We start from the raw sequence: 25,745 nt of genomic DNA, 5'->3' as shown, positions 1-25,745 counted from the left end.
TTCGTGTACATTTCAGTGTTTTGTTCTTGCAAGTGAAGTAAAATGTGTGTTCATATGCCTAAAATACGGATAAGCTGATGAGGAGAGCACAATTGATGCCTATGAGATTTTTTCCTTGTCTAAATGCCCTTCTTCCAGATTTCGCACTGACGTTATCTATGAAAACGTCCAACAAATTGTCGGAACCCACTGAATATTAAATATATACTAATGGAAACAATTAGCGGAACACATGAAAGTACAAGTTTTCCTTTATTCATTTACAGAATAGTGCATTATATACCCTTTGAAGAAACATGGAAAAGAACAAAGAAACAGTTCTGCTTTCATGTGTTCCCGTATTTGTTCTCATGAGTATATGTGGGTGCCATGCATTGGATAGGTTCAGGATTGATGAACGATCAATGCATCATTAAACGAAAGGATGTCATCTGTTAGTCTTGAAGAATAGGCAAGTTAAAATCTGACACATTAATTTTGTGAAATGTGTACTTGATACCTAAATCCTTTGAGTTCCTTTGAAAATCCACATGATATTAAACTTGTCCCTAATGAACGATCGATGCAGAAAGTGTTGTCTTTAGTCTATCTAGTCTAGCCTAGCGGTTAAAGTGTTCGCTCGTTCTATTCCAACATGGCAACAATATGTGAGACCCATTTCTGGTGTTGCAATGCTGATGGAATACAGGTAACTCTGAAAGCGGCAAAACACCAAACTCTCTATGTATAGATGTACAATTGTGTATGTCCAAATCGTTTGGGCGCTTTTAAAAATTCACATGGCATTAGTTTGATGTATACCAATACACCAAAGAAACCGCTTCCTATGTGTATTTGGGAGTGTGAGTAATCTTTGAGACTTCGAGATTGATATCATGGTGTGCCGTCTTTCTATTGCCGACTCCTTCAGCTCTTAACTACGTCCCACAAATGACACATGAGACACATCACCCTCAAGACAGTTTCGGTCAAGATATGTTCTGGTGTGATCGTGGCGGAACGGCATGTTTCGAGTATATCTGGTTGTGACTGTAAAATTCATTAAACAATCCTTCACTCACTAATTTAAGATTCATAGGCTTTAATATAAGCACATTCGTTGCTAGCTGTACGTGGACACAGAGGTTAGAGTTTAGTTAGTGCACTGGGGTCTGAGTGTCTCTAATTTGGAAGTTAGTGAGTTAATATGAAACGTCACATAGGTAATATTTCATATAGTTGTGACGAGAACAAAGAATATGTATATATTAGAAAACCTGTCGTTAGAAAGCAATAAAACAACTAAACTATCACACTTCGAATTGAAACCAGCATGTTAAGTCAAACCTTAATAGCAGTATTTGGAAGATACATACTATAAAAACAGGATATAATTGTCAACAACTGAAGGTAGATCACCACACTAGGGACCCTGGGGACTTACAGTACTAACTGGAACATATGTCATAATGGGGATTTCACTTTCTCAGTAAAGTACTAATTCTAGTACTTGTTTGGTTGAGTCCCATTCGGAATTCGAACCCGCACCCTCAGAGTCAGACACCTAATCGCCAGCACACAAAGTGAGCCGCCTAGCCTGCTCAGCCACCGCGACTTCCAAATGAAAGCTGGACAACTGGTAGTCTAGACTCTGTACTTTGTGTACCCCTCTGATAAGTGTGAATTGGCACGGCTCCCACGGCCGACAGCTATGATTACACGATGCCATTTAAACTATGAGGGTGCGGGTTTGAATCGCGGATGGGACTCAACCAAAAAGTACTAGAATTTGTACTTAACTGAGAAAGTGAAATCCCAAATATGACATATGGTATCGTGTAATCAGTACTAACTGGATTTACATCATCCCTTCAGTCACTGAATATATTAAAATAACACACATGGTACGATTAAAAACAGTAGTATTTTTTTAGTTACTTCGAATATTTTGGGACTTAGGGCTTTAAGTTATGAGCCTTGAGGGTATGAGACAAGCTATTCGTTTAGCTGTAAAAGGTGGGTGATGTCGAGGTGACCTTGTGCCATTCTTTATATAACGTACATTAAAGCGGAAGGTTGTCATTACAACACAGACATAACACTGTTCACCGCCCATTAACACAACATATCCACATTAAAACGCAACGTGGTTATTAAACACGGACAAAACATTTTTTCCCAGCTTGGAACATTAATCATCAAGTCCAATTATGCATTTAGACGAAAGTCGAACAGTCTAGTAATCTATTCCGTTACATAACACAATACATGAATACGTACGGACGTCCTTCTATTTCTGAGCTGGGTGATTATAGTCAAGATGTGTTAAGTGTGTGTGTGTTTCCTCTGCTGTATAAAGCATAGGGTTTCAATGTTGCAATTAGTATGGGTGTGAAACAGCTCAAGGGATGACAACTTGGTGACTGTCTTTCATATTCGATTTAACCCAGGATAACGGTTAAGTCTACATCACTGGTGACATTTAAAATAGTAAGTAATTCGTTGGTCATCTTTACCTATTTTCATTCAATACAAGTGACATGGCAACTGAATTCAGCGACATGGCAACTGAAGGTTCTCGTAATTCAATAGCAATATGTGTTTACCATGGTAAAGCTCCATTTTAAAAGAAGGCAAATGTACTTTGTTCACATATTGTGTATGCCATCGTTCACATATAGTGTATGATATTGTTCATATATTGTGTATGCTATTGTTCATATCTTGTGTATGCTACTGTTCATATATTGTGTATGCTATTGTTCATATATTGTGTATGATATTGTTCATATATTGTGTATGCCATCGTTTATATATTGTGTATGCTATTGTTCATATATTGTGTATGCTATTGTTCATATATTGCGTATGCTATTGTTAGTATATTGTCTATGTTACTGTTCATATGTTGTGTATGTTATTGTGATACTACTCGATGAAACGTGAATGAAGTCGCCGTTGTTGAGAAGCGAAAAAATAGGCCATTCACCATGATTTTTTTACGTGTGACATAACAGGGAGAATTTATCCTCGACAAAACTATAACCTGAGACACCATTGGATTCACAATTCAGACAACAAAGGATGCTGGTTGCCGCTTAATCTGGTCAGGTAAGACCTGAAGAAATGCATTTATACGCGTATTCTACCTACCTGCCAAATTCAATTAATTTTGTTTGAAATATGCGACAACATTGCACAAGAACAAGAAAAGAAACTGTTAAACGCATAATGTGGAAGTATAATCTGTTTGATATACTGTACGAGATAATGCCTATATTCTACCTATATGGGAAATCTAATTAATTGTGGAACTTGAGACATTATCAACATCATACAGAGGGAGGAGAAAGAAGCAGTGTTAGCTGTTAAACGCAACCCGAAAATAATTTGAAAGTATACCTAACCTATTTCATATACTGTACAAGTTAATGAGTATGTGATACCTAATATATTTAATCTACGTAATTGTAGCCGCATGAACATTGTTCAGCATGACACAAAGGAGAAAGAAGGAAACTGTGTTTGCTGTTAACTGTTTTTTTAACATAACTTAAAAGCATACCTAATCTGTGTGATATACTGAGCAAGGTAATGCGTACATGCTACCTACACATTAAATCTAATTAAATGTAGAGCTTGAAACATTAATCAATAAAAATACCGGAGACAGAAGGAAACTGTATTTGCTGTCAATTGTTGTATTAAACACATCTTTGTATTATATCTCATGTATTTGGGATTACGGGACAACGTGTGATTATTATTTCGCTTTCAGAGAGATACGCAAATGTTTCAATCAAAAGGCTTTTCAGTGCACCGTTCATATTATGTTTGCATGAACATGTATTGTGCCCTGGGGAATCTGTTTCAGTGGATAATCCAGGTGCATTAATCCCTTTCGCTGATTCTTTTCTTTCTGTATTGTATGTAATATTTACACCCTATACTAATATGTACTCCTAACCTTCTAATGCCTCACAGGCAGCTAGGCTTATCCGAAGTATTAACGTTAACAGTCATCATGGCTGTATGCGCTTAGACCGTCGTGCGTTGTGGTATTTAGCGCACTATATGTGATCCCTTATTAATTATTATAAGATCACAACTTCATTTAAAATGACCACGTATTTTCGTGATTGTAATTTAGTCATTCATTTTTGGGCACACTAACCCGTGTCTGTGACAAAGTTCGATAGTTTTAGATTGTGTTGTAGGTAAAATTTGATTTCACCTTCGCTTTGATAATTAGCCTGTACGAAGGAAACATTTGGTTTGGTGATCACAAATGGCTTTCGTATTAAAGTGAGACAACAGAAATAGATATTATGACAATCCGACTATAAAGGTTATATAAGTATATAAGTATGTATATAAGTTATATAAATGTGTGTAAAAGTATAAGTGTCTGCAGAGGTTAGAACACACTATGGGTATGGCAGGAACAGCACTACATTGGTTCCAGGACTACTTGTCAAATAGAACAATGAAGATCAAGGTTCATAATGCGATCTGATGCATCAGAGAAACCAACATTGGCGTACCACAAGGCTCTGTGCTCGGTCCGATTTTATTCTCACTGTACATTCTCCCAATAGGTAATATCATCCGAAGTCACAATATTAAATTCCATGGCTATGCAGATGATTACCAACTGTCCATAACAATTAAACAAGCTAATGTTCACCAGGAAAAATATGCTTTGGAGAACTGTATCACTGACATCAAGATATGAATTACCAACAACGTTTTGAAACTCAACGACAGCAAATCTGAATTCATGATCATTGGAACCAGGCAGCAGCTTCGTAAAATAGGCGATTGTAGTCTTACATGTAGTCTTCAATGTCACCAGAATCACAAGCCCTAACATCAGTAAGATCAGCTACTTTCCACCTCCGCCGAATAGGAAAAAATCGCCGCACTTGCACGACATTGACACGACCAAACTTTTAGATCAGTCATATGTCATCTCACGCCTAGACTACTGTAACTCCCTCGTCTCAGGAGCAGCAGCAATTCAACATCCCCAGCTTGTACAAAACAGAGCTACCAGGAGGCGTTATTATTAAAAAGAGATTACTGCACTCGTGCCTGTCAGATATCGCTGACCTTACAACCCGTAAGATATGATACTCGTGTTGTTATCTGTATGTCTCTCACGCATAACTACACTGCATTCAATGCTTACATCACTTGCAAGTTATGATTTGTCTAAGATTACATGCAGTTCTTCATTAAACATAGTTATGGTAAAACAAACACATGGTGTGTGGGTTCACCTGAACAAACGAGAAAGAAGAAACAAAAACATAGTACACCACATCCACCCAAAACAAACCAAACCGAAAAAAAGAAACAAAAAAACAAACAAAACAACAACAAACAAAAACACACACCTCTCAAAAAAAAAAAAATAAATAAATAAAATAAAGTAAAAATTTAAAAAATTAAAAAAATAAAAATAATAAATAAAAGTAAATGAATAAATATTTTTTAATGTACACAAAACAAAACATTTTTTAAAAAATCAGATAATAGACAGTCTTCTTCTTTCCAAGAAGTAATAAGCTTGGAATGAAGTGTAGTATGATATCTTGTGTTCTTTATTTCTGTCAGCAGCCATGTACACACTGTTGCTAGTCCTAACTGCATGCGTAGCTGGGAGTTTAGCCATTGAGAGACACTACTACGTTGCCGTAGTTGAAGTCCTCTGGGACTTTGCCCCAAGTGGAAAGGATCTGGTCACTCCCAAAAGGTAACAGAGAACAAAATGAGCTCTAAAACCCGAAATGCCCACTTTGCCATACAATTTTCTAGCGATGCCCACATTTTATACAGTGGAATAAAATATGAACGATTCCTATTCATTATACGGATGGTTCAATTAAATCAAAGCTGATATTGTGGGTTTTTTTTAAAGATATGCTCTTGGTGTGATGTTTTTTATAGGTTGTACTATTTACACGTGTGATGTACAAGGGATTTGCCGACTGGAATACAAAAATAACTACATCCGTCAATAATTAAGCATGAGACATTTTATTACACATTTTGTTCTTATTTTTGTAGCTACAATATCTCAAGTGATGCGGATTTTTACCTGGAAAGAGGCCCGGATCGACTTGGACACGTATATAAGAAGGCCATCTATAAAGAATTCACAGATGCCACGTACACCGTAGAGATACCAAAGCCAATATGGTTGGGATTTGTGGGGCCAATACTTAAGGGTGAAGAGGGCGATTTTCTTATCATTCATTTCAAAAACTTTGCGAAGAACTACACATATTCTATGCACGCCCATGGTGTGAAGTACAACAAGACGAGCGAAGGTAGGTAATCCGTAGAACATATACCCCTGGTGATTATAACTGAATTCAAGAATCACACAAGAAATGCTTATAAAAGTCCTGCATGTAAGTTCATATTAGCTGCTTCTCACGTTGTCTATGTTCAGTATCTTAGCTGGAAGGGACGGTAACATGTAATTAGTAATGGTTCGTTGTTGCATTGTGAGTCCTGAGTTAGATCTGAGTTTCCCCAGTTCACTACAACCCATAAATACCAGTGATAGATGGTTGCAAGCATCCCAAGCTTGTCGAAAGAGGCGGCCCAAGGCAGCGTATCTCAGTTGCGTCCGTCGATTCTCGTGTTATTTACCACTGGATTCTTTGATGCAGGGCTCGCACACACTCTTGTGCCCCTATAATTTATCACTGGCTTACGAATGTCGTAGCGCTTCGAACGATTTGTGGATCATGACCCAGACTCGTTCACAAGAAAATAATGGTGATTTACAAAATGTGCAATTTGTAAATATAACATTTATAAAGATGGCAATTTTGTTAAAGAAAACATTTACAAAGCTTTATTTGTTTGTAATTTCAGGAAGGTATTTTACCACCACTTCTTTCAGTTTCTCCTTTTCCCAGAATTCCCTGTTTTAATTTCTCTTTGATGTCATGAGGAGTGTATAGACGTAACTATTTCACGCTTCTTTTATACTATTTGAGTTCATATTGTTGATACACATTAGAGACCCTGCATGTGACACGTGCAAACCTCATCTTTAAAGAAATTACAAGCTTGTAAATTCATCGCAGGGGCGCTCTACGCTGATGGCTACCACAACACGAATGCTGCTGAGGATTTGGTGAAGCCTGGTCACAGCCACATCTACAACTGGACCATCACCCCGGAGGCCAGCCCCACTCCAAACAGCCCCGACTGCCTCTCATGGATCTACCACTCACATGTCCATCCCAATGAAGACATCAACGCGGGCTTGGTTGGGTTCATGTACGCTTGTAAACCTGGTACGTTTTTTGGTGACGTTACCATAAACTGTTTGAATCAGTGTGGTACTATGCCGCGTTTAAGAACAGTCTTGCAAAATTACGACGGGGGAACCAGAAAATGGTATGACGTATTTCGGAAATTGAACCCGCGACGAGTGACCACTAGACCACCCTTCCGCCCCACTATTAAATTAACCTGAAGTGTTTACCGATGAAATTATTGAGTAGGTTGCGCTATTAATGAAACGCCGTTTTCATTACGTTCAGTATGATTAGCGGGTGAGTGAGTGAGTGAGTGAGTAAGTATTTAACGCCACATCGGCAATATTTCAGCCATATCGTGACGAGAACATAGGTGAAATTAGAATGGAATATATCTATTATATAAACCTGTCTACGAAGGAGTGTAGAACAACTAGAATATCACAATTCGAATAAAAACTAGTGTGTAAAGTTAATTCTAATAGAACTACATGGACAATACAGTATGAAAACAGGATATACATCGCCTACAACAGATTCAGTATGATGCTTGATGTGTTATATCTCACAACATATGGATCCTTTTATAAGGACACGTATAGTTCCAAATCGCATATGCTGTTGCGTGATTGCAGTGCATTACCTTTTCATAAGCCTCTGACTACCTGTCTGGGGATGAAATGAGAGGATTTTGTACTGATTTGTCAGTGCCTTTATATTGTTTCTGATCGTTTCTATCTCACAACTTTACATTAGTATGTTTGAAGATAAATAGACAAAACTATTATGACATGGTATCAAGTGAAAGATTTAACCTCTGCCAAACTGGCTGGCTGGTGGAGTTTCAAGTCATACCCTATCGGGTTATTACTGTTGATAGATTGAGTAGACGCTTTGCATTCATTCATTCATTCATTCTTTCTTTCATTCATTCATTCATTCCTTTCAAGGAGCAATTTCATTACCTTAACAAATATGCCCGGGACACTAACACAGTATTGTTGCCTTTGTATGTGAATTTATCGTGTGTCTTATGTATGGCATGTATCTGTTTACGGCATTGAGTGCATGCATTAAAAGTCAAAGGCATATTGGAAGTATTTCAGTCATATCGTGACGATGAAAGCGGATATATATATATGAAAAATAACTGTAGAGTGAGTGAGTGAGTTAATATTTAACGTCACATCGGCAATATTTCAGCCATATCGTGACGGGAACATAACATTAAAATGGAATATATGAGTATTATAGAAACCTGTCGACGAAAGTAAAACAACTAGAACATCACAGAAAAGAATGCGAAACTAGCAGCTATGCCTAAAACAATTTATCTATAGAGGACAATGTGCTATAGATTGCTAAGAACTGAAGGTAGATCACCATACTAGGGACCATGTGGACTTACAGTACTTTTGCTACCTGCATGGTCCCTAGCTGGATTTACATTATCCCCTCAGCCGTCAGCAATGTGGGAAATCTAGCCATACAATAAAAAAACCCCACTTATTCTACGATTAAAACCTGGAAATTTAGAATTTACTTTGAATGTTTGTGGACTAACGTACCAATAACTTTAGAATTAAGACCTGTCCACACTAAAATAACTAGACCATCACAGCTTTGAAGTAATCATTAGGCATCAAGCGAAAAATCCTTACACAAAACTGCAATATAGAATTCATAACTAAGTTAAGACTTGAAACAAATAAATACATAAATGCTCACTTGTAAACGTTGTAGGAAAAATGACACGGTCACACATACGTGCTCACGGGGTGGCTGGTGTGTGTGTGTGTGTGTGTGTGTGTGTGTGTGTGTGTGTGTGTGTGAGGGGGGAGGGGGGGTAGGGATCAATCATTTTATACTAGTTCAGCCTCTTTCAGTGATATAACCACATGATTTCGATACTATCTCAGGTATGAAATGTATTCATGTGTATGTTGTGCTCACGGTAGGGTAGGTTTATAACAGCACTGGGGAAATCGTGAAGACTGCATGTGACTTATACTTCTTCTGTTTGTCCGTTTATTCACATATATGTATTCAGGTTGTTCCTAACGATATCGTATTGGGATTCCAGGTACACTGAGCCGACCTAATAAACAACGTCATTACGCCATTTACGTCTCAAAGGTGAACGAATATAGAAGCTGGTACATATACGAAAACATCAACATGTTCGCAGGAAATGTATCTTCAATAGATTTGAAAGACCCGCGTTTCCAGAAGTCCAACGCTATGAACTCATTCAACGGCTACATCTACGGGAACTTGCCAGGCATCGAAGCTTGTCAAGGGGAAACAGTTGTCTTTCATTTCGCTGGTCTTGGACACACCACTGACCTGCACACGCTCGCCATCAGCGGCCATACCTTTGGTCAGTTTGAACACAGGTATGATCTATGGTATCTCATGAAATGAAATCAGATCTATCTTTGGTTCATTATCTATGTGGGGCGGTGGGGTAGCCTAGTGATTGACGCGTTCGGCCAATGCCCGGATTTGACTCCCCACATGGATGCAACGTGTGAAGCCCGCGTCCCCCGTGGTGATATTGCAGCAACATCACTAAAAGCGCGGTAAAATTAAATTCACTCACTTGTAATCTATGTGAGTTTAGCATTTCGTCAAATGTTTACACTTAGAGTCCCCGCTTCGTTAATGGAGACAGACAGACAGACAGACAGACAGACAGAGAGAGAGTGTGAGACTAACCAAGAGATTAAGTGAGAGAGACTAGTAAATATTGCCTAACACATCGGTAATGTTGCAGAAATGTTTTACATTTAAGTCCATGTTCAACACAAGAACAAATATATGGATTTTTAAAATTCTGATTCAAGTATCACATTCACTCATAAAAACTGAACACAGAAATTAAAATGTGTTTATATGTTGTCATGCAGTTTCTTTTCAACATGACAAATTCAAGTGGTTTGAATCTGGTTCTAAAAAAGGGTCACGTGAAGTATGAATATTGTCACATAATACCGTCTTGAAAGGCATGCTTACAAGTTTAACATAACAATATATAAATGCAATTTGAATATCAGATTCATTTTGCATAACTATGTATGTTAACAGGCAAAACTCAGTGCGTATCGAGGTAGCCCAGTTTGCCACAGTCACGATGCAGGCTCGGTCAGTTGGAAGATGGCTGATGTACGACCAGGTTACGGCTCATCTCTACGGTATGTATCCGAATGCCAAGTATCCGACAAGTATCCGAATGCTAACATACTCACATACTCAGATGCTCACATACTGACATCAACATCATGGTCATGGAATTACGATTTATATGAACTTCATTCATTCATTCATTCATTCATTCATTTATTCATTCATTCATTCATTCATTCATTCATTCGGCAGTGTTAACCTGGACTTAAATATAGAGAATCTCACCCAAGTGTCTACTGGTACGCGTCGTCCATATAAATAAATTTGCATTCATTCATTCATTCATTCATTCATTCATTCATTCATTCATTCGGGACTGTTGACTTGGGGTTAGATATAGGGAATCTCACCCAAGTGTCTTCTGATACGCGTCGTCGATATGAATAAATTTGCATTCATTCGTTCTTTCTTTCTTTCATTCATTCATTCATTCGGGACTGTTGACTTGGGGTTAGATATAGAGAATCTCACCCAAGTGTCTTCTGATACGCGTCGTCCATGTAAACAAATTTGCATTCATTCATTCATTCATTCATTCATTCATTCATTCATTCATTCGGGACTGTTGACTTGGGGTTAGATATAGAGAATCTCACCCAAGTGTCTTCTGATACGCGTCGTCAATATGAATAAATTTGCATTCATTCATTCATTCATTCATTCATTCGGGACTCTTGACTTGGGGGTAGATATAGAGAATCTCATCCAAGTGTCTTCTGATACGCGTCGTCCATATAAATAAATTTGCATTCATTCATTCATTCTTTCTTTCATTCATTCATTCATTCATTCGGGACTGTTAACTCTTATTTAGATATAGAGAATCTCGCCCAATTGTCTACTGATACGCGTACACTGATATAACTAAATTTACGGCTATATAACCACCAGTGTACGTCCTCAGTTCGTCAAACACAGTACAGTTATCCCCTGAAATATATTTAAGCCTCAGCATGTACATGAATGGAATGGTGGCACGTGCTATTATGTCTACTTTATATCGAGGACTTCGACTTCTCGTATGTGAACCATACTAAGGACACATTGGTTTGCCTGTCATCTACTCAGATAACCCCCCTACTGGCGTCAAGGTTTGATGCTTGCCTCCCATTCAGTCACTGAAGTGCCTGTTTGCCGTTGTTGTTTGTGATTTGATGTTGGCAGCTGGTCCATGTGTACATTTCAACAGCGAGGTTCTTGAGAAGCATTTAGAAGTTGGTATTCTAATATAAGACAGAATGTCATGGATGTCAACTTCTTCGTTATTATTTACACAACGTTTCTGGGCTATTCCTTGCCTCTTCGTCACGTGGATGACAGGTGGATGACAGGTGGATGACGAAAGGGCAAGGAATAGCCCAGAAACGTTGTGTAAATAAACTACTGAAGAAGTTTACATCCATGGCATTTTGTCTCATATTTCGACAGTGCTAATGCAGCGGACTGCTCCTCATCCCGCCTCCGTGGCCAAGTGGAACCACGTTTTTGAGGAGGTCGTTTGTTTGATCTCCCTCGCGGTCTCCGCCTTGGAAATAGTATATGCAGGAAGATCTCAATCCCCGATAATCTCATTCCAAAGACGTAAGACGTAATTGTTGTTACCGTGGCGCTTTTCATGAAGGGAGTCAAACAAGAGCTGAACGACTGTGCTTTGTATACTGTGCAGGCTAGGGTATCCATTTTTAACTTTGGCATGATCTATCAATACAAACATCACACATGTTTCCGTGTCCGTGAAGGTCAGGGTTAGAATTGGTCTTCAGTAGCCCATGCATGTCTCAGGAGGCGACTGAAGGATGGAATGGTGAGGCTCGTTGAATTGGTTGACACGTGTCATCGTATCCCAGTTTGTCAAATTGATGCTCATGCTCTTGATCACTGGGTCATCCTATCTACACTCGATTGTTTATAGACCATCGCCATATTAGCTTAGACATTTCTGAGTGTTGCGATATACAACCAACCAACCAACCAAAACAGATTCACACCGCATTTCAGAACCGTTCCACGATATAGTACTGGACAGCGTCGTGCAATTCTGCAATTCAGTTTACTCATGTCCCAAACTGCTACTGCATCCAGTTCTATCGAAGCACATCCTTATCGCTTTTGACGGTGTTTGCTGATCATTCTGCAGCTGGTACAAGTGCATTTATCAACATTGGCACCTGCAACAAACTGCTCTTCAAACCAAAACAGAAGGCTTCGGGTAGAATAAGGAAGTACTTCATCGCAGCAGAAGAAGTACTTTGGAACTATGCGCCTTCTGGGAAAGACCTGTACGACGGGGGGAGTTTACTGAAGGGGTACGTAGTATTTGTCATTTGTGCCGAGGCAGACCAAAATCCTGTTGCCAACATTACCGATTTCATAAATATTCTGAGGGACAGAAATAAGGGATCCCATGAAAGCACAAGTGTTCCTATATATTTTTGTCCTGGTTTCTTCACAAGCTTTGTATCGCATAGTTTGAGAAGATATCTGGAAAAAAGTAAAGGAACACTTGTACTTTCATGTGATCCCTTATTTTCTTCCGTCAGTAGATGACACGAAATCATTCTAAACGTCAAACGTCAAACGTCAAACCTTCTTTAGAAGTTCAACTGTTCACATGATTTCTTTTTCATTTGATATCTTGACTTATTGATGATTTGTACTGAAAGCGTGAATCAGTCTGGCTTTTAGACATATTACAGTAATATCAAGGTGGGGACACCAGAAATGGGCTTCACACATCATACCCATGTTTGGAATCAAACACTAGTCATGAGATTGACTTGTGGACATTTTAACCACTGAGCCACCCCACCACCCCTGTTCCGAAAGAAAGAAAAACAAACTATTCACGTACTATATTTTGGTCTACATTGACACCGGTATGACATTTTTCAGGTTTGCTCAAACATATTTCAAGAGGAACAGGAAATTTATAGGAGGGGCGTACAAGAAGGCAGTTTTTGTGGAGTTCACTGACAAGTCCTTCAAAGTACAAAAGCCACGAATGGAAGATGAGGAGCACCTTGGCCTCCTTGGGCCTCCCATCAGGGTGGAAGTGGGTGATGTCATACACGTTTACTTCCTCAATCGGGCCTCACGTGGCTACTCGATCCATCCGCAGGGAGTTCATTTCGACAAGGCCAACGAGGGCATGCTGTACAATGACAATCATCCAGGTGAATATTGCAGTACATCCTAATGCATGATGTGGCAAAACATGACCCGTGAAATATGCACTCGAATCTGTCTTCAGGAACACACGCTTGTTGTAAGAGACGACTGACGGGATCAGGTTCACGAGCCTGCTTGAAACATGTCATTGTGCCACTATTGTGTAGATCAATGTTAATTGACCTTTCAATGGACTGTCTCCTCCAGAATCGATTCTTTACAGACCGAGTGTGTCGAACAGTTGACTCATCTGGAGATCCGTTGGTGAGTGAGTGTGTGAGTTGATCATTTAACGTCACATCTGCAATATTAAAAGGTCACATATACTCTTATAAGGTACAAATGCAAAATCAGTTGCTGACATCGCTATAAATGAAACCCCGTCATTAAAACTGCTCATTACGATCTCTAATTACCTTAAATCGGCCTTTTTGTCAACAGTGCACAATTCCCAGCCGCAAACGAAATTTCAACCAATCAGAGCGGCGCGTCTCCGTAATTGTGAGGTATAGAAAGGAGGGTCTGTGCAGTATTCATCTACATTTCAGGGGGTAAACTATTTTGTTTACAGGTTTGTAGAAACCTGAAATCGCGAAAGCTCTTGATAAAAATGACAGCTATATGTTCTCACAATCTACTATCATTTCGTTTTGTCTCCTGCTTTGCCTAGTTTTCGAGTTACAACCCTTGTTTTCATAGACGATTCAGTCAAAATCACTTGGTGTCGCTAGGTTGTAATCCGTGTTAGGTTGTATGAACCTACACGTTATTTGTCATTATACACTTGATGCTCAGTTAATGAATTTATAACAGGTATAATTTGTGGTAACGCCACTTAGATTACCCGACAAAGGCCCCCATTTGGCATTTCTTTTGTCTGGACCGATCATAGGATTAACCGATTACACGCTGATTGATTAATTAGTTTTATGGGGATTTAAATGGGGGATTTGTCAAAAGGTAGTGTTTATGTATGTACATTTACTAATCTATACTGAAAACACTCTGTCGTGTCTGTGTCTATGTAAAACAACACCCTTCTTTCAAAGGATTAACCGCCAGTACATTGATTGATTGCTCATTATTGGCTAACTAAATAACTTTTTAAAAAGAATGACGCACATTATGCAATTAGTTGCCAGGTGTGCCATCTTGGGTAATCAATGAAACTATACAGCACTGTGAAAAACCTGAAACGATAAATCACGTTTTCACATTTTAGACTGTTAAAAGACACATCACTTGGGAAATCTTCAGATGAATTATATATCACTTGTTTTTGTGGATATTGATGGATACATTCCTCGAAGAAGGTAATAGCCTGACATTGCTCCTGTAAATTTAAGTTTAATATTTGCATTTTTTTATTTTAATAAGTTGTCGTAGCTTTCAACAGAATCATTGTTTTCGTCGTTAAGTGTAATGATGCAGACGACATACACAATGGTGTACGTGCGAATTATGATTCATATAGGAAAACAATGAAATGTCTACATATTACATTCCTGTTGTACATTCGCAGATCGCTTCTTTTTATTAAGTTTTCATGCAAGTGTGATTATAAAGTAATTAGGATTATGAGACCAAGTATAAAAACGTATATTGACAAATGTCTACACACTGGTGAGTGAACGTTACAAACCAAGTAAATTTAGCAAGTGAAGAAATTTATCGCGCAGTATTTTCACTTCGACCCCGACCTCGTTTATGTTGTGTTACAGGCTGTGGCATGCAAACTCCTTTTGGTAATGATTCAGATACATTTTTATGTAGTTTTGATTTTCTAACTTGATGAGAGCAAATCATACATAATCTCATTAATTCAAATGGATTTGACTTACACCGACTTACAAAGGGACAGTTACTTTCTACTGGTAGTAAAATATGTATTTTATTGATGGACAATGGGATGTTGCATGACATTGCTTAGAACATAACAATTTCACTCTTGGAATCGGTCAATATATGGGGTCAATATAATATTACTTACGATAATATTGTCACTTCGACCACAACCTCGTTTCCGAGGAAGAAAGCGATATATCCATGCAAAATCCTGTCGGTCAGCAATGTGTAGTAAGCAGTCTTGATTTTATAAACTCGATGAAACTTGAACTCCATTTTCTATCCTGGAAGCGTGGTAGGGGGCGAACCATCCGTATATACCACAAGCTTCCACAAAGTTCACTTCGCACACACTGACAACCAATTAAAGCACACACTACGGAGTCTGGTGGAAATCTGTGCATAGTGACACCATCACCCGACCCCAAGGAACAACTGTGGCAACACAACAATTCGGCATGTCTTTGGTGACGTCGAGAATCAGCAAAATGACGAGCTTCCTACACATTTTCTATACATTTAACGGGCAATCGTTCCCTCTATGAGGTCACTGTAGGGCTTTGGCGACAGAGTTACGTAACCTGTCTGCAGTTTCGTTTGCGGACGAGAGAGAAGCAGACGGCTTTTTAGCAACTTAAGCGCTTGGTATTAATTAACCACAAGTTTTTTAAAAAAACAAATGGTGTTTCGTTTATGACTAACCAAAAGTCTTTCATATGCAGTGATAAAAAGAGTACCAAAAATTGAGTTTAGTGGTCCTTTAAGCCATATTGTGACGATAACCATTAATAATATACGTAATAGTGAACGGTAAAAAATTGTCTACGAAGGACAGTAAACCAACTAGATTATCACAGACAGATATTTAAAACCAATAATTAAATCTAAAACAGATTTACTGCAGGGGACGATACAACATAAACACGGCCTAGACCGCCAACAGCTGAAGGTTGACCAGCATATCAGGGTCCAGGGATCCGTTCTTCAAATTATATGGCAGGCTGATGATGTGTCATCGTTAACTGCCTGATCACTGTTAGTTCTCTGGAAAATAAGGAATGGCGTATTTGCCCGGTTTAAGTCAAGTTGAACAGATTATTTGGGATGATGTAAGAATTGACTATGCGGGACTATGTTGGGTGACCAGAGTAGCGGTAGAATCCGATGGGTGAAAACAGAAGAGATAGATTGACTAAGACACCGTGTGCCCATAATGTCGCCAATAATTTAGTGTTACTTCTATCACTGAGTATCCGTGATATGTAGTTTGAGTTCCATTGGCATGAGCTGGTTATTTGTACGCTTGGTTATCTAAGACCTCACTGTGTTGTCCAAGAGTCTGTCAGCTGAAAGTACTTCCTTATTCCCTTCATTCAGACAAATCCAAGAGTTTTGTGAAACCGGGCCATATGGTGAAATACTATTGGACTGTACCAACTGACATGGGACCTAACCTGCATGACCCAGATTGCATCAGTCGCTTCTACACTTCCGGTGTTGACTTCACCAGAGACAGCTTCAGCGGCCTCGTAGGGCCTCTTGTGTTGTGTCGCAAAGGAGCAATAGGAGACAATGACAGACAGGTGAGTGGCGGTTATTAATCAGCTACGGCGCATTTAGTGCAAGAGGCCTCCATCCGATAAAGTCTATAAATTAATCATGGAAGTCTGTTTCACATCTACTCAATAAATATCAAATTATCAGCTCAGTTATCATAGTAATTTATGGGTGATATCTTCTGAGACTCGAATAGAAACATTTGACCAAGAAATATAAAAACACGCAGAGGGGTACAATGTATAAAACCTATTTATGGTGTCCCCAACGATTACATTGGTGCCACTCAGTCATAATTGTCAAGCAATATATCTCCTGGAAGACAGTTCACAAGAAAATATCAGCCACAAAAACGGAGACAATAACCTTTCCGGCTGTTCCTGATCTTGACCCTCTTTGGCGGTGGCAATATTAAATACCTCCTTCTGATCTGATTGTTGTGTAGATACCACTGTATCACACGTCATTGCAAGAACCTTACTGGAGCTGAGGGGTCGTTGTCGGCATAGGTACTACAGAAATGTACCCCAGGTACCTTTTGGTATACAGAAAGGGTTTAATTATATCTTTGTATTGCTCTGCCCCCTTGACAGGGACTGTTTTTCCAGAGGGGTAATAACGTTATGTGAATGTTTCATAACCCATTTCACTGATGTCTTCTTGTTTCCTCAAGGTTGGAATCGACAAGGAGTTTTTTATTCTCTATTCAATGATAGATGAAAACTATTCTTGGTATCTGGATGAAAACATGAAAATGGCCGGAGTCGACACCAAACGGAATAAGTCGGATGATGAATTCATTGAATCAAATACCATGCGAAGTGAGTATTGACATACCCTGTATTTACGAGCTCAAGTGAGGAATGAATGAGTATGGTTTTATAGAATATCCCAGCGTATGACGCCGGGGGATGTTTTCATGAAAGGCTTTTTCAACTTCATTACGATCTTTGGAGTCCAAAGCCAATACAATTTGGAGAGTAGACGAAGTTATCAGCATTACGTGTGTCTCTTTGAAGAGTAATGCGATTTGTTTGGTTACATAGTGAAACCTTTAAAACTACAATAAATTCAGGAAAGTGATCAGCTGTAACAAATACCAGTGATTAAACTACTTTTAGTAGATTCCATATTTGAGTAAGACAGTGAAATCAATTCAGTGCTCCATAAGGGGCGGATTACACAATGTGATTTAGACCATCGGATGTAACTCTTTGTTCAAGTCTGGGTGGCTGTGTGGGTTAGATCGATGATTTTAGTGGCTTCTTGCATAATGTTCTTGAAATGCATTTAGGATTGGAACAAATAGGGATGCACGACAAATTTGACGGAAACATCTTTTTGTTTCATGTCGATAATCATTGTTCTGTGAAGAATTAGCCCGGAAACATCGAGATAAAGACGAAAACATGAATTGGTATCCCAAAAATGTCATGTATTTGATCTGTGGCAGAGTAACAATTTATGCTACTCATCTAAACTTTAGAGTCACTTCTGTAACTGTAGCCACTTTCTTCAGTCAATTGTTCTGAACTCGGAATTGCAAAATATCCCATACTATTTATAGGTACTGTTTACACATTAACATATGTCCTGATGCATTGCACGCACGCACGCGCGCACACGCAACCACACACACACAGTGAATGCTTTAAGTGAGTCAGAAGTATTAATGGGTGGTATATGAAAATTGCTCATGTTACTGAGATGGTCATATTTATACGTCAGGTTTAAAGCAATTTACTTTTCAGTTTATTGAAAAAGCCACATGTGCTCGTTTCTAGGCATCAATGGCCTGATGTATATCAATTTAGTGCAAAAGCCGCCTACATGTGCTCTTTTCTAGGCATCAGTGGACTGATGTATGGCAGTTTAGTGCAAAAGCCACCTACATGTAATCGTTTCTTGACATCAATGGACTGATGTATGGCAATATTTTGCAAAAGCCACCACCTACATGTGATCGTTTCTAGGTATAAATGGACTGATGTACGGCAATCTCCGCGGTCTGAACATGTGCAAGGGGGACCGTGTCAAGTGGCATGTGTTTGCCTTGGGTGGATGGAATGACCTTCACACTCTGTATCTCCATGGCAACGAGTACGCGAATCACCATCAGCATAAGGTGTCAACAGGATTGGTGTCCGGAGCGCTGAAGACTTTGACCATGCTTGCAAGTAATACCGGTAAGACACATGCACGCATGAACGCACGCATGTAGGCAAACGGGAGAGAGACAGACAGAGAGAGAGAGGGAGAGGGGGGAGGGGAGGTGCAGATGGGCGACGACAACAGCCATTTTACATGAACCCTGAGCACTGTAAACGTTACCATCAGGCTGTACCAGCGTTACGGCACCAAGGACAGGTCGCGGTCATACAGTTATGTCATACATTGTTATTGACATGGCACCAATACGTAGGTGTAACTGTGAGTCAGTTAGATGGCGGCGGTCTGTGAAAAATCGAGTCTGGACCAGACAATCCAGTGATCAACAGCAGGAGCATCGATCTGCTCAACTGGAAACCGATGACATGTGTCAACCAAGTCAGCGAGCCTGACCACCCGATCCCGTTAGTCGCCTCTTACGGCAAGCTTATTCACCTTTTGTGGCAAGCATGAGTTGCTGAAGGCCTATTCTACCCCGAACTTTCACGGGTAGTAGGTGTACCAGTTAATACTAGAGAATTAGGACGCAACAAGTGTAGCATGCTAAAATGATAAGAGATGTCTTACATTTATTACCTCAGGAACTTGCCCTTTGTGTTTCAAACAGTAAACTCTTTCTGTATTTATGTGTGTACTACAAATTGTGTGATTGCGCTAGTTAGATTGATTATCAAGACACATAACAATTTCATTTGTAAGGTGTCTGGGGAATTGAATGTCACGCAAATCTTCACTTCCGAGGTGGGCTGAAAGCAATGTACAGAGTTAAGGAGTGTGCGCCTGGCCCCGCGTCCACCCCAGTGCCCCACACGGGCGTTGAACGTGTGTATTTCATACAGGCAGAGGTTGTGGAATGGGATTATACCCCTTATCACAGAGATGAAGTCAGCGGTCAACCATTCAACACCAGAGGAAGGTATGTTGGCCAATAGAGGCCATTGTGAAGTAGTGAAGGTCTATGGTTTTGTCGATGTAAGGTAGGTCCTTGGTTCAGCCATGTCATATTATGTTACACGCAAGAAGCATTACGGATTACGTAACTTAACTGTGCCCAAACAGATGTTTGAAATAGAAAAGACTTTGAAACAATCCTTGGGAAGAATTAAAAAGGACGGAAGTAGCGGTAAAATCCATCCTAAATTTACAAGCTTGGCAGTTGGTGAGTGCGTTTAGTTTTACGCCTCACCCAGCAATTTTCCAGCTATAATGCGGCGGTCTGTAAATAGTTGCATCTGGACCAGACAATCCAGTGACCAACAGCAGGAGCATCGATCTGTGCAACTGGAAACCGATGACATGAGTCAACCAATTCAGCGAGCCTGACCACCCGATCCCGTAAGTCACCTCTTACGACAAGCATAGTCGGTTTTTATGGCAAGCATGGGTTGCTGAAGGCCTATTCTACCACGGATGTTCACGGGTCTACAAGCTTAGTAGATATATTTTCTATACTGTGTGTAAATTTCGTAAATATGGACCTTACAAATTGTAAATATTTGTAAATCATCTGTTTTTCTTGTGACGATTCGTTCTGTCTTTAAGAACAAAACAAAGGTTGATCTCCTCGGAATCCGTATTCTGTGTCTACAGGGTATCCATGTAAAATTGCCTCGTGGCGCCTCAGGGCGTTAGTACCCAACCGACCAATCCTCATCAATTCTATTTGCCATGTCTTCCTCGTTGATTGCATTATCATTATTATTTACTTTATAAGAAAACTAACGGTAATCTAACTCTTTGATTACTGAAAGGTACATGGAATTAGTGATTTTGTTTTCTTGCAGACAGGGTCAACTATATACCAACCACACCCAAACCCTTCTTGGAACCAAATATATGAAAGCTGTGTACAAAGAATATACCGATGCCAAATTCCGGAAACCAAAGTTAAGAACACCAGACGAGGAGTACTTGGGCATTTTAGGGCCTCTTATTCGTCTCAATGTTGGTGACACTTTAAAGATTGTATTCCGTAACAAAGCAATGAGGCCATATTCAGTTCATACAGAGGGACTTCATTACAGCAGCGCCCGTTCTGCGGCATGGGATCCTAGCGAGCGTGATCAACCAATTGCAGATCCTGGGAAAACTGTGACTTATTTGTGGAAGGTGACTCCAGATGTGGGACCTGGTGAGGGTGATGCGCCGTGCATGACGAGAATGTATTACTCAGACGTTGACGTGGCCGCAGATACAAACTCAGGACTCGTGGGCCCTCTGGTTATATGCAAACCGGAAGTGTTGGGAACAGATGGGAGAAGAAGAGACGTTGACAGGGATTTTGCAGTTTTTTTTGCCATGTTTGATGAAAATCTCAGCTGGTATATAGATGAAAATATTAACACCTTTGCCGGGCGTCCAGACTTAGTGAATCCGACTGACATAACATTTGTGAACAGTAATCATATGCACGGTAGGCAAGATTACTCTGTCGGGTGAGTGAGTGAGTGAGTTAAGATTTAACGTTACCTCGGTAATACTTCATTCATATAGTGACGAGAAGGGTTTCCATGCACAATAAATATAGGGTGTTAAATAACCAGTTATAAAATAACTAAAATATCACAGATGGTGTCTAAACCTAGCATATACATTTAAATTTATTTTGTTTACAAAGACAATACAATATACAAACACGCTATACATCGCCAACAACTGACTTTGTCTTGTGGTCATGGGTAATCACTGAATTGTCTGGTCCAGACTCGATTATTTACAGCGATGGCTGGAATATTGCAGCATTAAACAACAAACCAACCAACCATGATATTTTAATTTTATGCCGTTTGAAGACTGACAAATGTCTATCCTGCTCTCAAAAGCAAGGAGTCAGTCAATAGTTACCTTTCCACATAGCACGGTTAAACATATCTTATTTAACAAAACCATGGATCTGTAGACAAGCTGTGATGTAATGGCGTATGTGGTTACCTGTCCATCGCAGTGAGTCAGTTAAAATTTAATTGCACATCGGCAATATTTCAGCCATATCGTGGATAAAACAAGTCCACCAGAAATACATATAAATCATAACAATCTGTCAACGAAGGACAGTAAAATCAACTAGCATATCACAGTCATTTATAAGTAAAACTGGCACCTATCTCTAAAACTGCGGACAAGACAGTATACAAACTGTCCATTACAAGAACTTGGAACTGTATTTAATTAAATATATGTACTGAGGGAAAAAATAAGTGATCACAAGAAAGCTCAAGTTTTCCTTATTTTTCCAGTTTTTTCACAAGCTATGCAATACAAATCTTGTGAAGAAATTGGAAAAAAATAAAGGAATACTTGCCCTTTCATGTGATTCAGTATATAATCAGAATGGGAAGATGTATGGGCACCACTCAATGATACATGAGCAGAATTTATGTCAAACATTCCTGAGTATTTACCCGGTCCTGATGACAAAACTTAGCTTTCGCGATAAATATGTGGACAGATTTCAAGACACACTATTTCAAAGTTACACTCTATTGTCTCGAACACATTGGTGTGGTGAACTTTACGTTGTATCAACAGTCTTTCTTGCTCCTTTCTTTGTTCAGCAATGTGTATGAGCAATAGTGACTTGACAGCGAAAGTGAAATTCTATGAAAGTTCCTTTGTACCGGAGAGTATTCACAAATGGACAGCGAACATGTGAGTCAACATTGACTTTCCCCGGCAATATTTCCAACTTACAGTGACGAGAAAGGTTTTTAAATTAAAGTTGTTAGATGACAGGTGATCGAAGGCCTGTAAAATAACAAAGGTATTACAGATGGAGGTAACAGCCAGCATGTAAATCCAAATGTCTTACAAGTGAGTGAGTGCTTAGCAGTGAGTGATTGAGTTTAGTTGTACGCCGCATTCAGCAATATAGCGGCGGCCTGTAAATAATCGAGTCTGGGCCAGACAGTCCAGTGATCAACAGCATGAGCATCGATCTACGAAACCGATGACGTGCCAACCAAGGCAGCGAGCCTGATCACCCGATCCTGATCTTATTTACGAAGATACTACACTATAAAACTGGGGACTTACGGTACATTTGCTCCCTGCATGGACCCTACTTGTATTTACACCATCACTTACACCGTCTTAGCAATTTTGGACAATAAATTAATTAAATAATAATAAATTGAATAAATTAAAATGACATTATATAATACGGTTAATAACAGCAGTGTGTTTAAATTTACCTGAGTTGTTTTGTGTCTTACGCACCCTCTCAAGAAGACAATAATTGTACTGATATATGGGTGAGTGAGTGAGTGAGTGAGTGAGTTTAGTTTTACGTCGCACTTAGCAATATTCCAGCTATATGGCGACGGTCTGTCAATAATCGAGTCTGGACCAGGCAATCCAGTGCTCAACAACATGAGCATCGATCTGCGCAATTGGGAACCGATGACATGTGTCAACCAAGACAGCTAGTCTGACCACCCGATCCCGTTAGTTGCCTCTTACGACAAGCATAGTCACCTTTTATGGCAAGCATGGGTTGCTGAAGGCCTATTCTACCCCGGGACCTTCACGGGTTTACTGATATATTGTGGCATCACATATACATACAGTACAAGGATGACAATACCTCTGAAACTTCCCATTATATACAACGTTATCATTCAAGGAATTTTCTATATCATTAATGTCATTACAATTTGTCTGTTTTCAGTAATCAATGGATATATGTTTGGAAACGCCAAAAGCCCAACCATGTACGAAGGAGAGCGGGTCGACTGGTACATGATGACCCTTGGTTCGGACTTTGACCTTCACTCCATTCATTTCCATGGTAACGTAATGACCGAATACAGTGACACACATCGAATAAATGACGTCAGTCAGCTGTATCCGGGGATGTTTATAACAGTGAGGATGGCCGCCGACAATCCAGGAACTTGGCTCTATCACTGTCACGTCAACAACCACATCATTGCTGGTATGGAGGGGAAATACCGAGTCATGCCAAACACAACCAGACAAGGACCAAATGTCAAAGATGTACAAGAACTTGGGACTTACGGGATGTAAATAGTTCACTTGAATTCCCGTTTATGTATATAATGTACAGATATAAACTAGTTGTCAAAAGAAAGTGAACACCCTCATAAATGATCGATAAAATCAACGCAAAACATGTAATGACTTTAAGTTACAGCATGCTTAATGATGCCATCTTTTGGGACAATGTATCTAGAGTGTCCATGCGAAACTCATCACAGATAAACAGCACGTAGAAATAGCACAGTTCACAGATACAAAAAGAGTCAATATCTCATTTCAAGTCTCTGGTCAACCACACACATCCTTAGTCACGAGTGTGACAACCTCTAGACCTCCACCTCCAGATTCGCCATCGATGTCGTCCACTCGTTCCTGGGAGCATCTGCGAGTTCCTTTCGGTTCGCAGGGGGGTCGTGACCGTCTTCACACCTGACTATTCAGGTGATCCCACAAGTGCTCTGTGAGGTTCATGTCCGGTGATCGTGCTGGCCATGGAAGAACTTTGAAATTCTGGCCGTTCAAGAAGTTCTGGACAATTCGCGCTGTGTGGCGCCTGGCATTGTCTTGCTTCGGACGTGTTCCTTGTTGTTGCTGGCGAAGAAATGGAGTTGTTACGGGTTGATGTATTCTATCTCTGTATTTCTGAGTGTTCACGTTTCCACGTATTACGATCAATTGTGTACTTTGTTTCCCACAAATTCCTTCCCACACCGCCTCCTCCAAAAGGATGGACTTCATGGACGCAGTTCGGAGCTAGTCTCCCCTCCGACGGTATACACCTACCTTGCCTTCATTATGGAACATGGTGAATGGACGAATGGACTCTTGTCTGTGAAAAAACTCTCGCTGCCAATTTCGTACCAAACACTCGCTGCCAATTTCGTACCAACAAGCGAAGTTCAGTCTGTGCCCACTGGAACCTACGAGGATAATGTTCCTGGGTCAGTACTATTCCCCGTAGCGGACGTCGAGCTCTGACACCTGCTGCACTTACACGTCGTAGTACGATACGTCGACTGGTGACATGTTCTAGAGCCGTTGCGTTCCGTCGTAGTGATGACCCGGTTGCGCAGATGAAGAGTACGCGGATTGCGGTCTTCCTGTGGGGTCGTCACATGTGGTCTGCCTGATCGTGACTTGTTTTGAGTCTGCTTGTAACGTTGGAACAGTCCTATCATGGTACTGGGCTCGTGTACCATGGCTGTTGATGGAGTCCATCTGCTGCCTCCCCTCTCTCGATGCCTTTTTCTACTGTACCTTTTCTCGACAAGCATTGTGCAAAATCTCCGAGATGCACCTTTCGCCATTTTTCACGTTCTAGTTCAGGTTCACGTGCTTCTACACAACACGCTGCGTTTGGGCACATGGTTAGTCAGTGTGTGGGGGAACCGTTTCGGCCTAAAACGATTTTACTATCTTGAACAACTTTGCCAAAAATTGAAAGTAAAAAGTGTTCACTTTCTTATGCCTATGAGTTTATATGAATGCTTGTATAAATGCAGCTTTAAATACACTTTAAGATAGTAATTATTTAGATGAGCATTAAAATAATTTTTGTCA

At 39.9% G+C, this 25,745-nt stretch overlaps 1 protein-coding gene across 2 annotated transcripts; it reads left to right on the top strand.

The window, feature by feature from the left end:
• The first annotated feature begins 2,254 nt into the window (after window positions 1-2,254).
• Window positions 2,255-25,745, top strand: LOC137265945 (hephaestin-like). Of its 2 annotated transcripts, none has more exons than XM_067801430.1 (15): window positions 2,255-2,469; window positions 2,997-3,090; window positions 5,602-5,737; window positions 6,052-6,314; window positions 7,086-7,298; window positions 9,346-9,658; window positions 10,350-10,456; window positions 12,586-12,754; window positions 13,341-13,621; window positions 16,839-17,044; window positions 17,692-17,839; window positions 18,992-19,204; window positions 19,887-20,103; window positions 20,972-21,600; window positions 23,854-25,745. In XM_067801430.1, the coding sequence occupies exons 3-15, from the start codon at window positions 5,604-5,606 to the stop codon at window positions 24,210-24,212; spliced, it is 3,252 nt and encodes a 1,083-aa protein (XP_067657531.1). In that variant the 5' UTR covers window positions 2,255-2,469; window positions 2,997-3,090; window positions 5,602-5,603; the 3' UTR covers window positions 24,213-25,745. The 2 variants fall into 2 exon arrangements, with proteins under 2 accessions (XP_067657531.1, XP_067657530.1); XM_067801429.1 differs by having other exon boundaries at window positions 5,599-5,737.

This window comes from Haliotis asinina, chromosome 15 (genome assembly GCF_037392515.1).
Source record: "Haliotis asinina isolate JCU_RB_2024 chromosome 15, JCU_Hal_asi_v2, whole genome shotgun sequence".
In the NCBI taxonomy this organism is placed as follows: domain Eukaryota; kingdom Metazoa; phylum Mollusca; class Gastropoda; order Lepetellida; family Haliotidae; genus Haliotis; species Haliotis asinina.
This window is presented reverse-complemented; position numbering and strand designations above follow the sequence as displayed.

Bases quoted from the DNA above. Each gene is read 5' to 3' on its own strand.
- LOC137265945 (XM_067801430.1), top strand. From the start codon at position 5,604: ATGTACACACTGTTGCTAGTCCTAACTGCATGCGTAGCTGGGAGTTTA. The intron at 20,104-20,971 runs GTATGTTGGCCA...GTTTTCTTGCAG, and splicing joins CCATTCAACACCAGAGGAAG to ACAGGGTCAACTATATACCA. The intron at 21,601-23,853 runs GTAGGCAAGATT...GTCTGTTTTCAG, and splicing joins GAACAGTAATCATATGCACG to TAATCAATGGATATATGTTT.